Source organism: Manis pentadactyla, chromosome 8 (genome assembly GCF_030020395.1).
Source record: "Manis pentadactyla isolate mManPen7 chromosome 8, mManPen7.hap1, whole genome shotgun sequence".
NCBI lineage: Eukaryota > Metazoa > Chordata > Mammalia > Pholidota > Manidae > Manis > Manis pentadactyla.
The window spans coordinates 45,120,027-45,145,993 of NC_080026.1; the positions used below are offsets into that span (position 1 = coordinate 45,120,027).

The 25,967-nt window shown below is 50.7% G+C and overlaps 1 protein-coding gene across 3 annotated transcripts in view; it reads left to right on the top strand.

The window, feature by feature from the left end:
- GLI2 (GLI family zinc finger 2) overlaps positions 1-25,967 on the top strand; it is a 279,782-nt gene that overhangs the window by 204,632 nt on the left and 49,183 nt on the right. For 2 of the 3 annotated variants that reach the window (XM_057505714.1, XM_057505713.1), the window contains one exon: positions 10,066-10,171. In XM_057505714.1, the coding sequence (XP_057361697.1) occupies positions 10,066-10,171 (106 nt within the window). Of the gene's footprint in view, positions 1-10,065; positions 10,172-16,018; positions 16,612-25,967 lie in introns of those variants that run through there. The other variant, XM_036932168.2, reaches the window with a different exon arrangement.

Here is a 25,967-nt window from a genome sequence, read left to right on the forward strand (position 1 = left end):
TTTAAGTGGCCAAACAGAAGTCACAGGGAGCTAAGATTCAGCAGTGGGGAAGGACTGAGTTTTGGGGAGAAGACTTATCACCCTGTTTGATGTATCAGTGGGACTTTTATTAAACTAGACTAGAATTCCCTAAACAGTCAAAGTTCAATAATGATAGCTGGTTTGGCTATAGTGTTCAGTAAGGCAGCTATGAGCTACATGTGGCTGCTGAGAAGTTCAGGCAGAGGAGTTGTTGGCGAAGTTGGCAGGTGAGCCTGTGAAGAGCCAACAAGATTCAGGGGAATGTCTGTGCAAGTACACCTGTGCAGTGCTGGGTCCACGCAGGAATGCTCACACCCATCTTGTGTCACCTGGCCCCACCTGGTCTCTGTGACCAGGTGACGGGGCACCAGCTCGAGGATCACTTTCTTCTCCACACTCCTGGGCTGAATTTATGCTTTCTGAAAGGTCCCTTGGAGATCATCAGGGGAGACGTTTGGAGCCGCAGTCCCCTGAAGCTTAAATCTATTGTAGATTTTAGGGTCCTGCATACTACTTCCTTTGAAACAGATTCTGTAGCCAAGACAGTTTTCAAACTAAATCAGGCTTGATCTCCTCGAAGGTTTCTTTTGGTTCTAAGATTCTCTAATACGTGACTCCACTTGTACCCCAACCGGCTGGTGACCATCCCATCCCTGAGGCAGTGGGATCTCCCCAATCTCCCACCCCAGACTGAAGGGCAGGAGCTCCACGGGGAAGGCTATGCTAGCACTCCTGCTGTGTGCCTGCTCTGCACAAGCTCTGGACACAGTAGCTTGCCTCTGCTTCAAAGACCCCTGATGCAGGTCCTGTCACTATCCTCATTTTACAGGTGAGGAGACTGAGGCAAGGAGGGTTGAGTGAGTCCATGGTGGGGCCAGGCTTTGCTGCAATGTCAGCTGCAGCCTTGGGGCTGGTACCACAACCCACAGTCTTTGGCCCAGGTCCCTCCTGCCTTCTGTGGCCTGCTTCCCTTACCTCACTGCCTGCATCTGAGGGTTCCTCCATCATTACAGACCTCTATAACAATAATGCCACGGACTGGTGCTTCAACACAGACATTTATTTCTCACAGTTCTGGAGGCTGGCAAGTCTGGAATCAAGGCACCAGCAGATTTGGTGTCTGGTGACATCCACTTCCTGGTTCACAGATGTCTTCTCACTGTGTCCTCACATGGTAGAAGGGGCAAGGGAGCTCTCTGGCTCCCTTTTACAAGGGCACTAATCCCATTCATGGGGGCTTCACTCTCATGTCCTAATCACCTCTCCAGGCCTTACCTCCAAATACCATCACATCAGGCATTAGATTTCCACCTCTGAATTCTGAGGGGGCAGAAACATTCAGCCTATAGCAAAGGGGGCAGATCCCAGGGCTGTGCAGGCTCCTTACTGTGTAGGCCATGTGGCCCTTGAATCTGGCCCTCCACATGGCATTTGGTTGGGTACTCTGCTAGTGCTCAGAGTATGTGCTTCTCTTAGGGGGCACTCCTGCCCACTCCACCCCCAAGACCACCTTCAGGTCACTGCTCTGTGTGGAGTGGCTTGTGCCCAGTGCTCTCTCTCTTTCCAGAAGCTATTTTGTCATATTTTGTCAAGCAACACCTTCTTGGAAAAGCCAACCCACAGCTCTGCTATAGGTGGTCTGCACTGATGGACTCAACCGAGGCCTTAGTCCTGCCAGCCTCTGTGTGGGGGCAGGTCTGACTGTCAAGCAGCCTGGGCTTCAACCCACCAGACACCAGCCAGCTTGTGGTGTTGGAATTTCCTGTCTGATTTTAATTCTTTCCCTTCTTCCCTTCTTCCCCTTTCCCCCGCTCCAAGTGAGACAGTAACGCTTTGTAATTGCATGCTGTGGAGTGCTATTTACGATATTATTATTCTTTTTAAGTGCTTCCTGGGAGGCAGTGCCCAGGCATCAGGAGGATCCTCTGGAAGCCTCTGTCCAGGACTTGTTATTGGGAATAACAGTCCCATTTGCATAAGGCCTAGAAGCATACTTGCCTGGCCACTGTGAATGAGGCAGACACTTCCATGCCTCCTAGCTCTGATGCTTTGGCCCGTTAGTTCATTCCTGCTGGGAGAGGACTTGCCATCTGAGTCCACACATCTGAAGGGTTGGCCTTTGAAACTATCCAAGTTTCCAAATGGGCTGAGGCTACTGCAAGCAAAAGGAGAGATGCATGGGTAGCTCTGCTATTGGTTCTAGAGAAGGCTGCGAGCTACACCTGGTGGGACCCACAGCCAGCGCAGGTCAAGGCCATGTTAAAGAAGGCGGTGGGTCTGAAATACAAAGTGTCTGTGTTCCTCGGTCACACCCAAGCGGCTGAGGGAGGGAGGGTCTACTTTCTTATTTGGAGCTGATGCCGTCATTTGCATATCTTCTGGGAAGCCTTTAGCTCCAGTTCCCCAAGGAGTGGGTCTGGGATCTCCGCAGATTTGGGAGAGAACAGAGTCCTGCCGTGCAGAGAGCCCAGCTTCAAGGGCAAAAACATAGACCTTAAGCTCTTTGCTGTGCAGGCAATGAGCTGGTATCTAGCATCAGCTGAAGGGCTGGCTGATCTTCTGTGTTCACTGGGGCACAAAATAAAGGTCCAGTCACCATCCCTTCCCCACGTGATTAATATGTTTCATTTTGCAAAGTGTCCTCTCATTTCAATTTCCTCCAGAGAACAAGTTTAGTTCCCTGGGTTAGGCATTCAGGGTAGAGTTGAGGATAGCAATCTCTCTCTCTGTTGGGATGGGGAATCCTCCCCAGAGGTGCACTGGTCCAGGGCATCAATCCCCCCTTGCTTCCTGGAGGGAGAGCTGGGTTTGCTGTGGGACGCTGGCTCATAAAAGCCATCCCACCCTCTGAAGTACTGCCCTCCAGTACATGGGAGGCACCACCTGCCTGGGACCTGATCACACCGTCTTCTGCTTGGGCTTCTTCTGCCACTGGTGTTCCCAAGAGCTGAGTTACTGCTGCAGCTCAGAGCAGTGTGGCTGAAAGCGAGGAGGAAGGGATACAGTTTTTTAAATCCACCTTTTAAACAAATCCACAGCTATGTTCACCAGAACTATCAGGCCACCCATGAGTCCCCTCACCTGTTTGTCTTGGCCGTCACAGGCACAGACACCAGGGAAAGAATTGAGGAAAACACTGGAGTTTTGAGTAGCCAGCCTGAGCCTCCTGCAGATGGGCCATGTGGGAATGGGGGTGGCAGTCAGTAGGGATAAATTTGTACAGGACCTTTCCCACAACACCCTTCTGCCTGCAACCCATCATTTCTGCCCATCCCCACCCTAATGCAGCACTGTTTGCACAGAATGCACATCTGTGGTGGATGCCACAGCTGGCTCCTGTCCAGTGCATCTTGGTGGTATTTCCACCAAAGATTAGGGAAAAGGTCCAGTCGTGACCATAGCATTGAGGCCCTTCACATCTTTGAGATTCACAGTGATGAGGAGGGGAGCTGCCACTTACTGAGTTCCTGCTCTGTGCCAGACACTACACATATGCTGCACAGCAGTGGGGCTGTGTCATTCCTATTTTACAGATGAAGACATTGAAGCTCGGAGTGCTTGTCACTTGCAAGCCAGTGACAAAATGTGTTCACACTCAGGTCTATCTGGATTTACAGTTCACGTACTTCCTACTCCTGCCCAAGCTCCTTAGACCAGGGGCACAGGTTATTTCCCTTAGGACTATCATTTGACTCAAGTACAACTCAAGAGCAAGCAGATTTCAATCTAGCTGTGAAGTTCACTCTGCTTGACTTCAAGCCTGCCCATCTGCCTTTTCTCTCTCCTCTACACTAGCACCTTTCTTCTCTGAAGATACAGGTGTCTCTGGCTGCCTGGGTCCTTCCACAGGGGGAAAGTGATCTGGTAAAGTCACCTGCACTATAGTGTGAATTTGTTTGCATGACTTTCCAAAGATTTGTTTGCCTTTAAGAAAAGTAATGAAATGAGTGCACTGGAAATTACTTAAGATGCAAGGAATTATAAGGGAAAGGAACGTGATCAATAGTCATTAAAGGGGAATCCCAAGCAGAGTCACCCATATGAGAGAAATTGGAAGCCCGGAAGCCTTTCCTGGCCCTCCAGAGCCAGGCCAAATTAGAATGCCTCCATCGTAACTTATCAGAGGCCACCTGGAGCCCATGAGTGTCCATGACTCGGCCATAGCACTGGCCTCCTGCATGGCTGGGCCAGCTGCCCAAGAGAATGGGGTTCCATGCCCTTCCCTGGCCACTAGCCTCCCCCAGGGCCCACAGGTGGCCCTGAGATGTGTTTGTGCCTCATCATTTCCTTTATGGAAATGACCACAGTAACTGGAGACCTTGCTCATGTCTAGCGGCTGGACAGCCCCGAGGGCTGGGGTGTCCTCAACACATGCAGCCTCCCTGGGAGATGATTTTCACCCCACTGGCCCCTCCGGTAGTGGGCCAGTCTCCTCAGCCCTCCCAAGCTCAGTCCTCAGGGCAGCACCTCTGTATCGTGGCAACACATGACTTCCTCCAAAGAGAATTCCTCTGGCTGCTGACGCAGCAGCCTGCTCATATCTCGGTGACCCAGTTTTCCCAATCCTTTGTCTATACCTGCTGCTGCCCCCACCCCAGGCCTCCTGCAGTGCCTCAGTGCAGCCATTGGTGACCAGGGCCTAGCTTGCAGGGCAGGACCCTCCTTGCCCGCTCCAGGCCCCACTCACTTCCACAATCATCCGAGGACATTGCCCCCACAAATTTCCCCTCACCCCCTGGGACTGCCATCCAAGGAGCTTTTGGTGTTTAAACCTTTGCACAGGAAAATTCTGGGTTTTAAAAAAAGTTTCATCATGCCACCATCCTCAGCCTTTCAGATTGTCCTAGGGCTTCCGCACAGGATCACTTGCATTTTCTTCAGGGGGGAGGGGCGACCCGTAGACCATTCCCATCTTAACATCTCTTCCTCAGTAACTTAAAAAGAGCCGTTTCTTTGAAATGGCATATGGTGTGTGTGTGTGTGTGTGTGTGTGTGTGTGTGTTCTCTTTCTGCCGGAAGGACATGATTTAAGTTTGAATTTTTTTTTAACTTAAAAAAGAGCCCACAATGAAAACAATGTGTGGAAAACTCTTGTTCACTATGTTGCTTGAAGGCAGCTCTTCTTCATGTTTATCTTCCTGTTTCTGGGGTGCTGCTGACAGGCTCTGAAACAGAGGATGCAAAGGCTCAAGCTGGGTTGAGGGGCTCTGAGCAAGGTGGTCGCCTCTGAGTGTTTCCCCCTGGGGCTCATGTGGCCCATGCTAGGGTGGAAGAGTCCTGAGGCCTCAATAAGCCAGGTCAACTTTCATTCCTCAGTTTACCTGATGTGCAAAGTTGGCCCCAGAAATGGTTGGGGGTAGGGGTGGTTATCCCACAGTGGGCTCAAGAGATGGGGCCTGTGGCCGGTGGGCTGAGCAGATTTAGAAGGGCCACTGATCAGCAGCAAGTTGTATAGATAGGGCCACAGGGATGAAGTGGCACTGGAACTCTGACCTTTCTGTGTGACCTGCTCAGGGATCCCTCCTGAAGCTTGTGTGACACTGTGGGACATGGGTGACCTGGGGAGTGGGTGACCATTCACAAACACCAAGATCTTCCTGGTGGGAAGGAACTCAGAATTCATCTACTCTCCATTGTACAGATGGATAATGTGACACCCAGAGAGAGGCTCACATTTCCCCAGTCCTAAGGCCATGTAGTGGCAGGGCCAGTCTGGGATTCCTGGTCAATGTCCCCTCCTGCCACACACACCCTGACTCTACTCATGTGGCCTTTTGAAAAGTTTAATCAGAGCCTGTAAATCCCTGGGCAGACCCCCCAGGGGCTTCCAAATTGCCCAGAAAAATAACCCCAAATTTCTCCCTACAGCCCACCTGGTCCTATAGGACCTTCTCTCCTGCCTTCCCCACCTCTATCTCTCTGCTCAGCCTTTGTGCTGAAATCACCCAGTTCTAACCCAAGCCAGGCCTTTCCACTTGCCATTCCCCCTACCTGGAGTACCCTCTCCTCCAGAGAGCCCTACCCTACTCCCCCATTTTAACCAAGTCCCCTCTCTGTTCCCTTGCCCAGCACGGTTTCCTCCTTAGCTTCACCAACCGCTGACAGTATGTCGTAAGTATATTGGCTGGCTAGTTTCACCTGTCTTCTGCTCTCCCTGGGGGGATCTCTGTGAGGGCAGCAGTACAGGCCACTTCACTACACTGCTCCAGGCCCTAGAACAGTGTCTGCTGCCTAGCAAGCGCTGGACACAGTCAGGTGGTGGATGAATGGATGAATGAAGGAATGACTGAATGACTGTTCCTATAGTGACTGCTGCCCAGACTCTTCCCCCGATGCACATGGATGAGGCTTCCACTGGTAGGCAGAGCAGTCTGGACATCGGGTCCCCAGGTTGGACTCTTTGCTCCTTCACCTGCAGCTGCCCATCTGTCCTTCCCAGGGCCTACACTGGGTACTCTGGGTTGGAAGGTGAGTGCTCCGAGGCCCTGCTTGCTGAGGGCTTCCTCTGTGCTGAGTGCTCGGCTGGGCTCTGGAAACCATATGGGGCTGGGTGGGGGAGAGACAATGGAACCAACCAGTCCCAAACTGCCTGATTATCCTTCTAGAAGTAGAGACACTCACTTGGACCCTCAGCGTTCTTTTCTGACAAATGGGGATAAGAACAGAATTGATAGGTAAAGTAAATGAGGTGCCATGAGCAAAGCTCCACAAGGCAACAGATGCCATTAAAGATGAGCCAGCCTGCAGCAATTCTCCTCCCTGACCCAGGCAGGGACCTTGCCCTACTCCAGCTGCTGGCCAACCTGACCTAGCAGCCTCTGGATGGGAAGAACCTCCCATATGTGTTCCCAGGCTCATCCTGAGGATTCCTAGGAGGTGAGGGTGAGGGATGCAGGGGTGTGGCCAGATCCCCTCCTGCTCGCTCCTTCCATGGTGTCAAGGGCAAGGAGCGGCCTCCTGGAGAGCACCAGGGGCTGCAGAAGGACCTGGCCTGCAGCCCAGACTTGAGAAGCAGAAGGTCACTTCCCCAGTCCCCTCCACCCCTGCACCCCAGGGACTGGCAGGCAGGAGGGAGCAGTCCAGCTGCAGCAACCTCTGTGGGCAGCTCTCCCCGATGCCTCTTGGAAGCCCCAGGCTCCTTCTGCCCCAGCGTGCACACACACACACACTCAGCCAATCTTGTCAGGTGGCTGGGGCAGCCCTGTTGCTACCTCCACTTCATATCTGCCTAGTAAACTACCATAAGCACCCCATTCCTGTAGGTATTATAGCTCTTTAGACCTGGATGAAGTTGCATTAATTGTGAGAAGAGCACACATAGCTGGTAAGGCAGAGGGGACGTCTGGGCTCTGATGGCATTAGGGGGCCCCCTGCAACCTCTGCAGGTGCAAGGTTAGGGAGAAAGGCACCCTGTGGTGCTGGGGTAGCTAGTGGGAAGAACAGCATTTCAGGGGTGACTGCCACTTGGGGTTGCAGTGAAGACCCAGGAACTGACACCTGCAAAGCGCTTACTGCAGAGCCCAGTACTGTGCAAGTGCTCATTAAAGACGGTACATGTGCAGGTGGCAACAGGAGGACCCCAGGGATCAGCTCCAATCCCAGGGACTGCCTGAGTGTTCATCTGTGTGGACAGAGGGACCAGCCCGTGACCAGTTGCCAGAACTCTGGATTCTCCTCCTGGCTCTCCTGGTTCTCAGCCCTGTGACTTTGGGCTGAAATTACCCTTAGCCTCCATTTCCTCATCTGTGAAATGGGCATAACACCTACCCTGGCTGCCTTAGGGGCCCTTCAGATATGGATGGAAACATTCAGAAACACAAAAGCAAAACATTTTCATTTTGTTGTCAATGCTATAACCTGGCCTGCCTAACCACATTAAAGAAAAAACAAACCCATAGGTCCTTTCCTGCACATACCAGGGTTGGACATTGCTTCCCTGCTGATACCCCTGGGGACTCAGGGAAGCCCCGTTTGTCTCCCATTTGGCCAGTGGTGGTCCTCCACCCTCCCCAGGGCTTGCAGGGAGCAGTGAGCAGCTTGTCCTGTGCCACACAGATAATAAGTGATATCTTCATATTTGATTACAGACTTTGGGGCTCCAAATATTAGTGGTAACTGTCATCATCAATGGTAACACAGTGCTTCCTATATGTGCAGGTGCTGGGGTAAGCACCTGCCCAAGAGGATCTTTCTTGTCTTCATAGGAACCACAAATATAGCTACTGTTACCCATTTTCAGGTGAGCAAACTGAGACTCAGAGAGGTGAAGAGGTTTGCTCAAAGTCACACAGCTGGGGAGCTGCCTGGTCACCCTGTCACTGCCACATGCCCAGCGCTGCCTCTCAGATGGGAGGGTGGCCATTCCAGCAATCTCCAGCTCTGGGAGTGAAAGCTCAGCCAGGGGACAGGGCAGCATGACTCGTGTCATGTCCGGTGGCAGTTTCACTTTGAGCCCAAGATTGGTGGCATCTGTGTTTTGTGGGAAGACTTGCTTTCTTTGTTCCTTTCCCCATGGGAGGTTCAAGAATCATAGAATTATGAAGATAAATTTGAATGTGTAAAATTGTAAGGTTAACATTTCAGAAGAAAAATTTCCTCTTGTTAAGCATTCATAGCATTCCACTCCAAATGTCCCTTAGTGGATGGATGGGTCACCAAACTGTGGTCCATCCATACAATGGAATAGTATTCAGACTTAAGAAGGAAATTCTGACCCATGCTGTTATTGATAAACCTTGAGGACTTTATGCTAAGTGAAATAAGCCAGACACATAAGGACAAATACTGTATGATTATGACTTATATTTATATGAAGTCCTTAAAGTGGTCAGATTCATAGAGACAGAAAGGGGCTGGGGAAGGGAGATGGAGAAAGGGTTTATTGGAGTGTCAGTTGGGAAAGATGAAGAGTTCTGGAGATGGATGGTGATAGCACACCAATGTGAGTGTATTGATCTCATTAAACTGTATTCTTAAAAATGGTTAAAATGGTAAATTTTATAGTATATTTATTTTACCACAATAAAAAAAATACTCACAATATTTACAATATGGTTCCAGAATCTGTTTGCACAGACACGGTGAGCAGAATTATTTATGTGCATTTATTGCGATAGGCTTGACAGTCAGCTGACCTGTAGGCATGTGAAACAAACCCATCCACATCTCTTTCAGCTCTTCAGCAATTCAGACTCAACACTGATTCCCACTGGTGGTGGCCTTCAGCCTGAGAGCTGGCTGAGAAATCCCCACTTCATAGCACTTCTCCCAGGCTAACTATTTCTTAAAGGGCCTTGTTTTCCTAAAGCCTATAATTATGTTTGCCTCCAGGGTACCCAGGAACTTTTTTTTAATAAGCAAAGAGCATCCTACAATTATCATGATAATTTGTGGAGGGCAGACCAAGTGCAGACAGGCTGACTCAACTCTAGAAACCAATGCTTACGTGTTGGCATTTGCATCTTGGAGGCACCCCCAGGGTACTTGGGGTCAGTAGTTAATATTAAGAGCTGGAGAATTAACAGACACACATAGGTGGCCACTGTGCACGGTCTGCAGGATGGGGCAGGCAGCCTGGTGGGGTTTGGCCTTCCTGAGGCTGACCACAGCTGGGAGCAGGCCCTGGCTTCACAGGTGGTTCTAGGTAAATACTTCCAGCCAGTGTGACTGCAACATCCAGATGCCTTAACCCAGGGTTGCTTGAGCCACATGCAGCCAAGGCCGGGATGGGCAGCAGCCTGTCGGCTCTCTGTCAATCGTGATTTGCGGCTAAGACTGTAATCTCCCTGAGTTCAAAGAGCAATTAGCTGCTTGTCTTTGTCAAGAGCACAGTTGGGGATCTTTTATGTGAAAGATGTAGGATTCTTGGCTGACTTTGATTATTTATTCATCCCTCACCGTGGGTGTGTGACAGCAGGCACTGCTGAGCCCCCTGTCCTGACTGCTTTTGCTCTGAAATTCATTGAGCTTTAAAGCTCTTTGAAAATTGCTTTTCTAGGGAGGGAAAAAGAGTTTTTGAAGTCCTGTTTCTTTTCCGCTCTGCAGTGCCAGCGCACCTTGTGCCTCCATTCCATGCTCCCTTGCCGATTGACATGAGACACCAGGAGGGAAGATACCATTATGAGCCTCACTCTGTCCACAGCGTGCATGGGTAAGTCATATCTCCACCTGCCACCAGGGCGGCCAGCAGCCTTAGCTGTCTCTCCTGCACCCGTCTCTTTGTGGAGCTCCTGATTGGACATTTACGTTTGCCACCTAGAAGGGCGCTGACTCGGGACCCCATGTGAATGTGTAGGCAGGGTGTGGACTTCCAGTCCCCACTGGTTACCTGGGAAGGAGGCCTGCTCATCACACACTTCCCCACATCCAAGGCTGCAGGCTGTCCTGGTGTATCCATGGATGCCTTGCTCTTTACCCACCTCTGCAATGGGACTCCCCTCAGGGCCAGTGCCATATGTAAGTACAGTGACCTTAATACTAATTCATAGCACCTGTCCCACCCTCTCAAGTGTCCCAGTTTGGACAATAAATTATAGGTCACCCTACTGATAAGGACAAGCTCAAAGTTATGCCTTGTAGCCTCTTCCTACTCCCTGCTTTAAGACTCCACGGTAGAAGGGGCAGTCACCAGAGCTGTCGCCCTTCACCTAACCCTTCCCCTCTTCATGCTCTCCTGGGGCCTTCAAAGTTCATGGTTCCTTTCTTCATTGCTATGACTCAAAGACTCATCCCCCTGCTCCCGCATCCATTCTGCTTCCAGAAGAGAGGCTGAAACTTCCCCATCCCCATTATCTCCTCTGCTCCTCACACCTGCCTCGGAAGGAACCTACTGCAAAGGATTAGCTGGCCCCACGGCCCCTCTTGACCCAGCCACTGCATCTGTCCATGCCTAGCTGCAGGTTCTGGTTCTAGCACACACACAGCCCTGCCATACATCCCCCCACTGCTCCTGTTGCCCAGCCTGCTGAGGCTGCCCTTCCTCCAGGGACAGTGGGGTCTTCCACACTGAGTAGGGACCCTTGCCTGGATTCCCACCTCACTAGCCCACCAGCATGGCCTGTTTTCACACGTGCCTCTCGCAGGCACCAAGCCTCCCTGTCATCCCACATCAACAATGGCTGACATGTAACAGCTGCAGGATCAGTGTTTGCTCTATGCATGTATCCCACCCATTGGTGACAAACCCTGCTGCCTCTCCAGCTCCTACTGGAATAAATACTTGCTGAGCACTTCCTATGTCCAGAGCAAGCCCTGTGCCTGATCAGGAGGCAGGTGACTGAGAAGTTCCCAGCCCTCAGTTACTCCTATTTGTAATATCCATTGTCTCCCCAAGACAGAGCAAATTCTGGAACTTTTATTTTCTTTTTTAAAATATTTTTTACTTTGAAATAATTTCATACATATGAAAATAGTTGCAAAAATAGTGAAAAGATTTCCATTATACCCTTCACCTAGCTCTTCAAATGTTCACCTCTTATGTGACCACAGACAGTGCTTTAACTGACTTATAAATCTTACCCAAATGTGGCCAGTTGCCCACTCATGTCTCTTTTTTCCTGTTCAGGATCTGGCCTTTGCATTTAGTGGTCATACATCCTTAGTCACCTTTGATCAGGGACAGTGGCTCAGCATCCCTGCCTTTACCTGACTCTTTTTGAAGAGGACAGGCCAGTTACTATACAAAATGTCCTCAGTTTGTGTTTGCCTGGTGTTGCTTTATGATTCGACTCAGAATGTGCATCAGGTTTAATACCATTAAAGTTGCATCGTGCCCTCCTTGCTAGTGTGCCATGCCTAGGGCACACATGGTCTCCAACACTGGAGACCACTGGAGTTAAGGTGAGGTCTGCTGAGTTTCTCCACTTTAAAGTTGGTCCCTTTGGGATCCTAAGTATCTTGTGGGGCAATACATTGATAATATATAGATATCTTGTTTCTCATATTTTCACTCACTAACTTTAACTCCCATTGAGGGTTCTTGCCAGAAACAGTAATTACTAGTGTTTGCCAAATAATAGTAACTTCTATCTTTCCTTCCACAGTCACTGATTGAAATTCTACTGCAAGGAATAGCTGTGTCTTCTCACTCATTTCTTTATTTACTTGATCATTTATTTATATCAAATAAATGCTTGGATATTTATGTACTTCTATGTGTTATACTCTATTGCTATTACTGTTTATGGTGTTGTTCAAATTGTCCCAGATTTGGTCCCGGTGGTGGGGGAGCCTCTTCAGGTTGTCTCCTATGTCCTTTCAACATTGGGAACTGTGCATTTTATTCCATTGCAAGTAACTAGTTCTTACCTGACTAGAACCTTCTGCTGGCAGCCTGTGTCTGCCTGGTAGGTGATGGGGCCATTTCAGCCCTCTGCCCACCTCCTGGCCCTCTCCAATTGCAGGTGGCTGAGACCACAGCTCTGGCAGCTTCTGGAAGGCACCTTCATTTGGAGCTAGTAGATCGCCACAAAATTGTGCAGTTGGTGGCATCTGAGAATAATAGCTGTGTCAAGGGAGCTAAATCCCTTTTTGGGAGGGGATTAGAATTGCCAGTTTTCTGCTCTTGAGAAATGTTTGGTTGGTTCAGCATTACAGGTCCTGGACACAGCAGGCCTATAGTGAAGTGCTCCCTGAAGGGGGCCCAGTGCTGGTCAGAGATGTGGGCAATGCTCAGACCTCCTTGGAGGGAGAGTCCATGCAGGTTTCCATATCTGCAGGTAAAGATCCTGGCTCACATCTCCCCACATACTAGGGGCAATGACAGAGCTATAAGAAGCCTACCATTGACAACTGCCACTTCTCAGAATGACTCTGATTTTGTGAACAGGTTCTGCTATAAACACTTCATGAGTTTCATCTCACTTAATCCTCCCAACAGCCCTAAGATGGGCATTTCATACCATTTCCATTTCACAGATGAAGGAACTGAAGCAGAACAGAGAGGTTAAGTATGGAACCATCAGGGTAACCCACTTAGGGAATGGGAGACTTAGAACCCTAAATACAGCCCCCTGAGCCCAGGCCTTCAACCACTAGCTGGCCCCTCTCTTAGGAGCACATGTATATGGCCATATGTCTCCTGGACGGGTCCAGCCGATTCCATCTTGAGTGCACATACACCCTTTGTTAGGTCACAGCCTGCCAGGTCAGTGGTTCCTCAAATACCTGGACCTGCAACATCCCAGGGGATGCCCCAGGAGCCTATGCAGAATGCAGATTCTCAGGATCTGGCCCAAACCTGCTGAGTCAGTGACTCTGGGGTGGGGCCTGTGATCCTTGTTTGACACGCTCTCCAGGTGACACTGCCACAGGCTCAGGCTTGAGATGTCCTGGCTCTAGGCAGAGTCTTGTCACTGAACAGAGGCCCTCAGTACTGTCCCTCCCTGGGCTGGTGGAGAGCTGTAGCTGGGAGGCAGCCTCTGAGTCATCTACAGTCCTCGCCATTCATTAGCTCTGGGTTGGACACAGGTTATGTCCTCTCTCTGGACTTCTTCCTAGCCTGTGAGGGGCACAGTGTGGACTGAGCACCCAGGGAAGATGACGCAGGAGAGGGCTGGCCTGCCCGAGGGCTGCAGAAATGGCCCTGTCACTCACTGTCCTCTAGCCTTGATACCAGAAGGGCGGTGTATTAGTTTCTTGTTGCTGTAACAAATTACCTAGTGGCCTAAAACAATACATATGTATTCTCAGATAGTTCTGGAGGCCAGAAGTGTGAAACAAATCTTCTGGGCCCAAAATTGAGGTATGGACAGGGCTGGTTACTTCTGAAAGTTCCAGGAAAGTATCCATTTCCTTGACTTTTCCAGCTTTTGGAAGCCGCCTGAATTCCTGAGCTTATGATTCTGTCTTGCATCACATTGTCTTTTCTTCCCGGCTTCTGTTCTCACATTGCCTTCTTCCTCTTCTGTAATAGTATCCTCCATCTGCCACTTTTACAAGGACACCTGTGATTGTCTTTAAGGCCCACCCAGATGACCCAGCAGAATCTCCTCATCTCAAGATCCTTGACTCAATCACATCTACAAAGACCCTTTTCCTAAAGGTGACGTTTACAGGCTCGGGGGGGCTAGGGCATGGCCATCTCCAGGCACCATCAAGCCTAGTGGTGAGTCTGACATCACCCAGTAGAATGCAACGAAAGCTGCCCATTGTCTGTGCAGCACTGGCAGCAGGCTGCTCTGCCCGAGAGCCCGGTGCACTGCATTCATTCATCTCCCTGATTGCCCTCTAAGAGGGGAATAGAATCAGCATCTCACAGGTGCAGACATGAGGCTCAGGGAGGTACGCCAGCTTCCCTGTGTCATCTCTGCAAGGCAAACATGCTCACCTCTGCTGGAGGGCCGAGGTTGCCTAGGCTCCCCTCCCAGCAGGGAGGGTTCATCTGGTTAACAGTGGTGGGCAGCTGCACTGTGTTTCCAGAGCCTGTGTCCTGCTATGGTGGGCTTCCAGCAGCTTCACACTATCTTCAGGGCAGTCGGTCCCTACCTGGGACACAGGGGGACACAGGGCATGCTTCAGGGATGGCCTGGGTCTCTGGAAAGCCCATCCCTTCACCCTCCCTCGCCAGTGTGCCCAGGTGTGGAAACAGGAAAAAGCCTATGAGAAAAATGGCCCCTGTGGCCCTGGCTTCTGTGATTAATATGGTTGAAGCCTGGTGGAGCACCCAATTCATCAACCCCTGCTGTAGCCTGCTTGTCCTCACTGGAGCCAAATGTCTCTAATTATACAAACGTTGCACAGCAAATGAAGTGCAGTGTCATCTCTTCTCAGCCCAAGTAGGAGCCTCTGCCCACTGGCTCTCACGGCCCTAGGAGCTCATGTGACTGAGCCCAAGGACAGGGGCAGGCTGCAGGCAGGGCGCTGCCCCACACATTCTCCTGGGCTCTCCCTGGGCCAGCCAGAGTCCTGCTGTCACTGGGCTTGAACCCCAGTGCTGAATCCACTGGCCTTGAGAGAGCTGACCAGACTGAATGAGTAAACTTCAGTGTTTCATCTGTAAAAAGGTCACTGTAGTAGTACCCACCTTATCTCCTGAATTATTTTGAGAATTTCATGAGGTAGTCTAAATAAAGCACTTAGAACAGTTTGGAAACATTCAGTTGATGTTCACAATGACCATTATTACTGTTGTGATTTCCATTTGCCTATTAAAGAAGAGGGTTCACTGCAGGCCCAGGCCCAGGGAGCTCTGTGACAGAGGCAGGCTGTGGCTTAGCCTTGGAACAGGATACTTTCTGGTGGCTGTGACATAAGAAGGTAGAAAGTGGGACTGAAGAAGTACCACCGGGATGGAGAGGAAGGATCTCTTCTTCCTCCATTCCAGGAATTTGGGCCTTATCCTTTTGGCAACCAGAAGCAGAAAGGAGTAGTTGGATGTATTTTCAGGGCAGCTGTTGGAGCAGTTAGATGGACAAGAGAAGGGAGCAACAGGGCAAAGAGACCTGCCAGAGCTGTCACTGTGGTCCCAGGCAGCAGAGGAGTGGGGCCAGGGCTGCCTGCTCACTGCCTCGCACAGAGATGAGCAAGGGGCAGAAACCCAACCAGCACAGTCCAGCGGGTCAGCTTCCTCGTTGACACCAGCACTCACCCTCTGCAGAGTCACATTTCCCAGTCCCCTAGAGGTACAGACCCTCAGCAGGATTTATACAGCTTACTAATGTTCAGATGGTTCTAGAAGAGCAAAAGGCACTGCCCTGTGACTGCTGGTGGGAAGAGGAGCTCTTTGACTAGCCCCCAGCCCCTGCCCCTTGGAAACAGGCTCTGCAGGTGTTGCGGGGACTGAGGCAGGGCCTGGCCTGGGAGGGCCCCAGCTGGAGCTCCCCACTTCCTCAGTGTATGTGGTCACCCAGCAGAAGTGGGGCTGCCTTGGGTCAGGATTAACTAGTGTCCTGGTGGGAAAGGCGGAAGTTCATGTTCCTGGTTCAGAAAACTGGAGTTGACCTTTGAGTCCCTGTGTTGCTTATGGGGTCCTTCCCATCCTGCCATGCAGCTTCAAAGAGGACCAGTTCTAGCTTCTTCTAGCCCAGTAGGGCTATAGAGACCATTTCATTCAGCAGTTCTTAGATCTTGCACAAATCTGAACTAGAGTACATCCTAAAAATGCAAATTCCTAGGACCAAACCCCAAAAGTTCTAGATCTTTCAGCTAGGATGAGATATGAGAATCTGCTTATTTGCAGAGTTTGGAGACCACTATAGGTCACTCTGCTTATTTTATACCTAAGAAAACAGGCCCAGAGCTTGTGTTGGCTTTCCCAGATGACGGAACTTGCAGGGTGTGGACCTTTTTCTCTCGGTGATAACGACTCCAAAATACCAGATCTTAAAAATTCCCTGTTTTTTTTTTCATAACCCATTCACAGATTCAGTGCCCAGTTGACCTAAATCTATTCCTATTCTCAGTTTGCCGAAGGGGGTGAGCATACAGAATGGAGACAGCGGCATCTCCACATGGGAATGACATCCCCTCTTCTCTCATCTTGCCTGGTTCTTCACCTGATCTCTGACACCATGACCCCTAGCACCTGCCTGGACCCTGGACCTGACCACCACTACTTGTGCCCTGCAGGTCACTGATCCTGAGCTGTAATTGGTGAGCCCTGCTCTAGCAGTCATGGCCCATGGCCACCCTGCACAGAGAGAGGGTGGCTCTGGCTAGGGACAGGTGGCTCCGTACTTAGCTATCACTCCACGTAAAGTCAGCATGCTGGCCCAGGTACCTTTAAGAAGGAGAAAATGCCAGCTGGTGGGTGTGAGGTCCTCCACCTCCAGCATCATCTGCATACTTTGTCACACATGCAAATTACCCAAAGCCCCCAAGAGAGCCCTTACGGATGTCTGAACCTCACTTTATCCTGGCCACTGCAAATTAATAGGGATGTTTAGCACCTCTGTTGGTGTGCTTCACTTAAGAAAGTAGTTCCTTTGCTGTTGCTGGCTAAGCTTGTGAACTTTCTGGTCTGGGGGGATTTGAAGATGGCTTTCTCCAAGGTCAGTATCCATAAAGACTACACTGGCTTGTTGTGATTAATAAACATGCAGCTTGTCCAGCCTGCCACTCACCTACATTGTCCTGGGCCCCTGACAGCCCTCCTCAGCCAGTCACCAAGGGGCAAGAAAGATATGTGACTATTTTCTTGAGTCTTGGCAGAACATACCAGGTTCACAGCTCAGAGAGAACTGACTTTGTTTGAGTTCCTCAAAGAATTATCTTCTCCCTCAGCAGAAGTTCATGCTTCCACTCAGAGACTTATGGAAGAAAAGAGACTTCTAAAGGGCATATCTGCCTGGCTTTTGGGCCAAGATGCTAGGGGGGCTCAGGGTCACCCACTTGGGAGGGCCCTGCCCTCCTGTGCATTTGGGTCCATGCTCCAGGGAACATTCCTTAACACCCACCATGGCTGACCCCTTCTTCAGTTGAGCTGGATGACAGGTAGACAGGTAGCCCAGAAAACCCCTGGACTAGGCACTTTGTAGGGCATCTCGCCCTCCTCCCATGATCATCTGAGGACTGAGTGACAAAAAGATGCAGAGCCCTAGCTCAGGGTGATGTGTGTGGCCCTTAGAGACCCCCAGACAGGTCTCTCCCCTTGTCAGGTGGCAGGATTCTGGGGTCAGACTGAGATGCAGTCGTGGCAGCCTGGGTCCTGTCCCTGGATTATATCATCCAACCCCTATCAGTCCGCAGGGACAGCAGCACTGTCACTCCTGTTGGTAAGTATGGAAGCAGAGGCACAGTAAGGGTGACTTCCTTCCCAGTAACATTCTCCTAGTAACTAGCACAGCTGGGACTTGAACCCAGGCAGTTTGACCCTAGAGACCCCCTCCCTGCCCTGACCTCTCTGCTAAAGACTCTCCTGCCTCCAAGAGCCTCCAATGCCCAGCTCCACATGCTCCACAGGCTTGGGACAGACAGCTCATTTATAATGGAATCTGTCCTATAAAAGTTTAATGAGAAACATGTCTGATAAGACAGCCTGCTCTTTGATCTTGGCTGAACGCTGGCCCCTTGCAGAAGAGGAACTGCTGGGCTCTGGGCTTTGGAGTGAGCCTGTATGGTCAGCCGAGGGCAGGAGGGGGCCCCAGGAGTGAAGCAAATCCTGGGGTGCAGAAATGAGGCAGGTCTGCAGTGGGGAAGGGTGTGCAAAACAGGCAAGAGGAGGGGCTGCCTAGTTGAAAAGTCCTGCAGGGTTGAGAGGTGATTTAGGTGATTTTTCTGGTTCCTCTTCTGTCCCCCTGGGCCCCAACCATCTTAGGCATTTCCTATCACCCCTAGGATGCAGGCAGAACAGAGTAAGCCAGGTCCAAATCCTACCTGTGCCATTTTTACCCTTTAGGGCCTTGGGCTGGCTGTTTAACTTCCATGGGCCTCAGTTTCCCTGTCTCTAAAATGCAGAGGCACTGGTGCCATACATGGAGTGTTTGGAAGGATTAGCAAGGGAGTGTATATAAAGCATTCAGAACAGCTCTGGGCGCGTGGTAAGTGTTGGACAGTCATGGGCTCTTTTCATGCTCCTGTTGACACCTAAAGGGAAACCCACATCTCATTTCAGGCACTCTGCTGGGGTGCTAGATGGATATTATCATATCCAGTCTTCCCAATACCCTGTAAGGTAGATGATATTCTCCCTAACTCATAGAGCAGAAAACCAGAGGTTTCCAGAATTTCAGAACTTCCCAAGATCACTCAGCTAGTAAGTGAGATCGGACCTTCAAGACTGAGCTCTTCTCTATTCCATGATTGTCCTCAAAGAGGACAAGGCATCTTATTGAAGGTCTTAGGGCTAGAGTGTGTTATCTCTGCTGTCAATAATGGGACAGAACAGTAATCAACCCAAATGAATCAATCACTGAGTAAAATTTTAGGTGTTGCTGGGTTAATCTTTGAGGTAGGGGGTTCCCTAGCACAGCACTTGTCCAGGACGTCCCTTCTGAGTAGGAACTGGTGCTAGTGCCCACAAAGCACTCATTTGTTAATCCTGATTCATTATTGCTGGATTTATCTGTGCCCCAGTGCTGTCACTTGTGGTCACTCCTGCCAGCCTTAGTCAACATTTGCTGAGGGAATTAGCAGAATTCCTGAGGCCTACTCTTGCCCTCCAAACCTCCGCCACCACAGCCACATTGCTGCATCAATTCCATGTCTCCATGCCATGGAGAAGGAAGAGGTTGGCACGGTGGGAACCCCTTCCTCTATTCCCTCCTTTCAGGAGCTTCATTTCTGAAATGTGAGCCTGACCCATCCTGCCCAAGCAAGGTAGAGTTTGGCTGTTGCATGACTCAGTGGGGGAAGTTCTTAGTGCTCATTCCTTTGATGATGCTCAGCCAGTACCAGGGGTATGTTGGGTACACAGACCCAGGAAGGCACAGTCTTAATGCCTGCATGATCTTCCTGGTCTGGAAGGAGAATGGGAAGGAATTGGTCGGTCACAGGGTGGTGCGCTGGAAGAGGGGGTAGGGGTGGAGGGACAGCGCCACCAAACCAGGAACAGAGGACGTCTATCAGTAGGACGGCATGGGGGCGTGCCTTGCCCCAGCCCACCTGGGGCTCTGCTGCTCCTTGGGGTTTCCCCGTCGCAACAAGAGGCCTACACTTCCAGACAGGCAGCAATGCCAGTATTAGAAAGGGGTCCTCTTCAAAGCACACACTGATGGACCAGAAGCTTGGTAAAAATCAGGAGCACGCCACCTCTAAGAAGATACTTAACTATTTGGGATTATCCATCTAGTTTTGATAAGCATCCAGGAAAGGAAATTCCACACAGCATTTGGCAGGCCAAACCAGAGTTTAAGAATTCTTACTCCAGAGGAGTTTCCCTGCATGTGCCCCACCCTCCACCTAGGCCTTTTTCTCGCTGCTTAAACCCAGACCCCTGGTGAAGTCTAATGAAGCCATGAAACCCCCCATTTCACTGAAGGCTCTCCCCCAATCCCAAGACCACAGGTCTCGTTCCCACCCATGGCTCCCCTCCCAGTCCCTCACACTTGCTCTATGATATGGCAGTCTCCATAAAGCCATAACTTGCTGGAAGATACGACTCAGCTGTGCTCAGCCAAGAGCAGCTCCTCTTACAGACAAAGGCTGTACATACCCAGAGGCTAACCCATGCCACAGGTCCCCTGCAGCTGCCGAATCCTGGCTCTGGCTGCCCCAGGCCTCTCCCTGGGGCCCCTGGATGCAGGGATCAAAACCAAAGTCTTCCCCAGCCCCAGCTCTGCTCTAGTCATCACTCAGCTTGGAAAAAAAAAAGTCTCCTTTATCCTTCCCTCTTGTTTTTTATGGTTTTTGGTTTTTCTGTTTGAAAAAAACTGATAACCTTCCTATCCTGCTATGAGGGAGGAAAAATGTGATAAAGGCTGGGTGATTGAATTAACTCCTGTTGCCTGCATGGCTAGATCTTAACCAAGTCCATCTGTATGGCCTCCTTTGTAGACACAATTTTATAACCTAATTTCCCTACCAAAACATCAGTGTTTACTTAGTAAGAAATCTGTTCTTTGTCAACTGAAAACAGTGATTTCTTTATCAGGGCTCTGCATTGGGAGTGACAGCTGAAAGCTGACGTTTAGCTAGGTCTGGCGGAGTGTGCGGGTCTGTAATGGGAATGGGGTGAGTGGAGGGTTGAATGGATTGCATGAGTATACAGATGTATGTGTCTCAGAGTAGGCCTATCAGACGCTCTGGGCAGGCCAGAGGGTGCCTGGGCAACAGACAGATGGTTTTGCCAAGACAGGCCCATGGATGACAAGGAGACAACTGTGGACCCCTCAAACACCATCCATGAGCCCCCACAGGTTCTGCCCAACTGGCCCTGCAGTCACTCCACCCCTGCCCCAGACCCCTGTCGACTCAGTCAGCTTCTAACCAGAGGCCAGCCACTCTTTTTAAAAATTTGGTCTTCTTAAATGTGGAAGACATGCAAAAGAATAGCAAAGGCTTGATTACTAATGGCACTACTCCATTGTTCGCTCCCCGCCCAGCTTAAGGACTGGGAGGTGCTGAGGTCCCATGAGCCCCTCCCCTGTCTGGCCCTGGGTCTTCCCCCTCCACTATGCTCTGGGGTTTGGAGTTTGATATCAAACTCCCTTGTCTGTAACAGCCCTACCTGTGTCTCTCACTCCCCCAACAATACATTGTTTGGTTTTGCTTTGTGCGCTGTACATAAATAGAATAATTTCAGATGTATTCTTTGGGAACTTGCTTTTCATGGGTTATAGCATGTTCCCAAAGATTCACCCGTTAAATCATGGGACTCTCAGTGCATTAATTCTCTCTGTTCTGAAGCAGCTCTTTTGACAGGCATCTGGGATGAGTTTGTGCTTTTAGTATTCTGAACATTATTGCATTGAACACTCTTGTACCATTCTCCAGGCCCCACATAGGGGACTGTCCTTTAAATGTGTGTCTGAGAATGAAATTGCTGAGTCATAGGGTATTCATGTTTTAAATCTAGATGTTGCCAGACTTTTACCAGGTGGTTTTGCTGATCTTCACTTCCACCATCAGGGTTTGATGGCTTAGCTTGCTGTCCTCCTTGCTACCAGAGTGATGTCAACATTTAAAATTCTGCCAAAATGGCATCTCTTGTGATTCATTTTTCCTATTTCCTTTATTACTAATGAAGCTGAACATCCTTTCATATGTTAATCACCAATGCTCCTTCTCATGAAATGCCTTGTTCAGCTATTTTGCCCATTTTTCTATGGAGTAGTCCTTTTTAGATTTGAATAAGCATTTTACATATTAAGGGTACTTGTTCTATAGTTAGTTATCTGTGTTGCAAATATCCTTGTGTACTGTTTGCAGGCTACAATGAGTGCCCATTCTCCCTCTATAACCCCAGAGGTTCCCAGCATGGTGATTTCATTAAGGCACTAAAGTGCATAACAGGCTTGAGGGGCTGTGATTTCCTGTGCTCTTGGTTGGATCTGGAGCACCCCACCCAGCAGTGTCACCCTAATAGCTTGTCACCACCATGGCCTCACAGGCACTCATGCTCTCTGCTGAGATCTGTGCACATGTGGGTTAAGGGTGGACCCAGGAATGCTGGGATTGACCAGCTACAGCTGACACAGCACTTGTCAGCCAGGTTTGAGACCACCTGCCCCACTTCCTGGGTGTGGGGTCTTAGCTGATCTTCCTCAGATCCCCAGATCCCCACCAAGTGCATCAGAGACACACAGTGAACCTCAGCTGATGGAGAGGATGATGCATAAACATGCGAACAAATCAGTGAATGGCTAGATGCTGTGGTCCCAGCTCCTGTTTACAGTTTTCCTTTTTGCTGGTATACTGAGCCTCCCTCACATGAACAAACATGCAGACTGATGTAGAAAAGGGACTGGGCTCTGGTTGGGGGAGGGGCAGTTCTCCTATGCCTTCCAAAATAATTCACTGCACATCTCTTTATATTCACAAACCCTTGCTAGTGTATTTTGAAAAAGACTTGATTTCTGGAACTTTTAAAATTAATGTATAAAAACCATTTTAAGTGAGCTTGCCAATGTAGTTTCACATATTAAAAACCAAAACAAAAAAAACAGAAAAATCCCAAACCAACAAATAAAATCCTTGTAGAGGAGATTGAACACAACCCAGAGGGGCTCAGTGGAGCTCTATCTGTTAAGTGGGCACTGACCCCTGGTTGAAAGCAGATGGAGGCCTACCCTGCCCACCCCACCTGGCACTAAGGACCCCCAGTGTTGGGAGGAGAGTGGCTTAGAGCAGTAAGGCCAGCTTTGGGGAGTCCATTTTCCTCCCAGCAGATCAGTGGGCCCAAGGCTTCTTGCCCAGTGTTACAGGGAAAGTGGGTGCCTAGCCCTGAGCATCCTCCCTCAGCCACAGCAGAGGGGTCACAGCTTCCCCACCCTGAGCCTGCTGACGCTGCCCATGGCCCTGTGATCCTGGTGGGTGGTAGTGTCTCAGCCCAAAGGCAGTACCGTTGCGTGTGAGCAAGCGATCCCCAGGCAGGAGAGCTTGGCATGTTGGGACTGCGCACAGGATACATTCAGCCATGGGGAGCCAGTGACCGTGTAATCTGCGCGGCAGGCAGGAAGGCACGCTCCAAAGCCCAGAAAGCACAGGGCTGGATCTCAGCACTCAGATGCCCTTCCAGCATGGAGGGAGCCTCTCCCTTTCCTTGCCAGTCTGCCACCGACAGGGCATTACTGGGGACTGGGCTGCTCCAAGAAGTAACATGCTAGCCCTGCCCTCTATGAGCTGATGGTCTCAGAAGAAAGGTGACATTAATGACAGCAGTGTCTGCAACCTCCCAAGGGCCTACGCCCTGCTAGCACAATGTGATTTACATACTGGATTAGTGTCTAACAAATTAGCACAGACTTGGTGGCTTAACACAACAGAAATGAATTCTCTCATAGTTCTGGGGTTCAGGAACTAAAATCAGTATTGCTGGGTAGAAATCAAGGTATCAGCCAGGCTGTGTTCCCTCTGCAGGCTCTAGGAGATGATCCATTCCTGGCCTCTTGCAGCCTCTGGAGGCTGCCGGCATCCCATGGCTTGTGGCAGTGTCCTTGCAGCCTCTGGCCCTGTGGTTATGCTGCCCTCCATCCCGCCTCTGTGTCAAGTCTCTCTCTACATCTTATAAGGATGCTGTGCAGCATTTAGAACCCACTGAGATAATCTATCATCTCCTCATCTCAACATCTCTACCTTAATCACATCTTTGTCCTTTTTCTCAAATAAAGTAATATTCTCAAATTCTGGGGATTAAGGCATGGATGCCTCTTTGAGAGACATCATCAGCCTCCCACTCTTGCCTCCTGTCTGTTCCTCACTGCATAGAGCACTCTTACAGTGACCCTTTACAGGTGAGGGAACAGGTTTGGAGAGGTACAGCCATGCAGCTAGGAGTGAGCTGGAGGGAACCCAGGTCTTCTGCTACACTGCCTGTGCTCTTCACCAGACATGCTCACAGCTTCATTCATTCATTCTGTAGACACTTACTGAGCATGCTCTCCATGCACCTGGTGGACATGGGGCCTGGAACTGGGAAAGCAAGTGGGTAGAAGTGTGTCCACCATCTGCCCCTGGGGTTGCCTTCCAGTGTGGAGACAGGCCCGTGTGAGGTCAGGGTCCAGGGAAGGAGCCATCCTCCACACAAGCATCTTGTAGGGGCCCTGACCTCCTTGTGGCCAGGAGGCTTCTTGGGTAAGGGGCCCCTGACCTGGAACCTCGTTGGGTGGAGGGGACAGGGACAGGAGAGGGATGAAGAGGAGAAGGGCATGACGGGAGGGGCAATGCTGTGAGTTGCAAGCACAGCATGTGCGGGGCCAGAGAGGACACAGCAAGGTGGCAAGGGGACACAGAGGGGAGGGCAGGTGCTGTTCACACAGGGTCATGGTCTCTGTCCTCCTGCCACTGAGGCCCTCAGTCACCCTGGGAGCAGGCCAGAGGTGAGCTCTGAGGCCCCTGGTCCCAAGTGATGGGACCTCTTTTCCATCCTCAGCAAAGGTGCCAAGACCAGGATGCAGTAGCAATATGCAGCACCTGGGGCTCCAGTCTGGCCACTGCTGACCTTCTGGGCACTGTTGGAGATGTCAGGGCACCGAGTGTGACTTCACAGCCAGGAAGGCCAACTTCCGTTCTGGCCATGCCACTGTCACTTTGGGTGTCAACTGGGAGACAGGACACAAACAGCCCATTCCTGTCTGTGTCTGGCTCTGCTGACCTGCACAGGAGGAGGTCTTGGAACAAAGCTGTCAGAAGAGCATTTCTGGGTTGCCAAGCACCCTTCCTTCTGGCTCCTGTCCGAGTGACTCCTGCTGAGTCAGCATACCTCAGTTGTGCATTGTTCTGTCTCTAAATAGGCACCGTGTCTGGGCTACAGGGACCCCAATCCCTGCACTCCCAGCCCCTCCTTTCACTGAATTAAGGAGCACGTTGGTTCCTGTCTTGCACCTTGGCCCCAACAGTGCTGTGGGTCAGATACCCTGCCTACTCCTCCCTTCAAACAAAGTCTTACTCATCCCTCCAGCACTGTGGAAGCCATGAGCTAAGAACACGTCCCCATTATTCTAGCTCCAGGGGATGGTACCCATCTCCAAGGGTCTAGACATGTGCACAGGCCCAGCCAGCTAGACTCTGAGTAACACGTGGCCACGTAGGGTTCTTGTCGCCTTCCCTTTCATCTCCCTCCAGAAACCTTGAACCAGCACATGGGGAAAGGGCCTAGGATTTTATGTTAGAAGGTGTGAGTTGGGTCTATTCCTCAACCGACTGAACTTCTTCCATTTGCTCTTCCTTTAAATCTAAGAAAAGAGGTGGTGAGCACTGGCGGAGGATCCACTGAGTGCCTGGACCTACACTGCTCACTGTCCACACTGAGCTCATCCCTGTCACAGCTGCCCTGCAGGCAGGTTCTGTTGCTCCATTCTGCAAGCAGGACACAGTGCTCAGGGGCAGGAAGCACAGCCAGGTCCACAGTGAGTGGCAGAACCAGATGCAGGGCCCAGAAAATCCAGGCTCTGCCCACATGTGTGAGGGGCTCCCTCAGCCTGCACCCCCGCTCCTGTGTTGGTATGAGGAGCAGCTGAGGTGACGCCTGCAAATGGACACCAAGCTGAACTTCTCGCAGGCAGAGACAGCTGAGGTGGAAGTCTGCCTTCTGGGGGCTATTGGAGATGTCAGGGCACCAAGTGTGACTTCACAGCCAGAAAGGCCAGCTTCCGTTCTGGCTTTGCCACTCACAGCCCTGTGTTCTAAGGCATGTTTCCTTACTGCCTTGAGCCTCAATTTTCTTCTCTTTAAAATGGGGGCAATAAAACCTGCCTTGCGGGTTGTGGAATACATCGCACGCAGTCAGTGTCCAGCAAATGTCGACAAGCCCAGCGGCAGTGTCCAGCCAGGTCCCCCACTTGCCTGAGCCACTCAACCTCCTCGTCCTCTTTTCACACCCCACAATCTCCCTCCTCCTTTTCCTCCTTTCT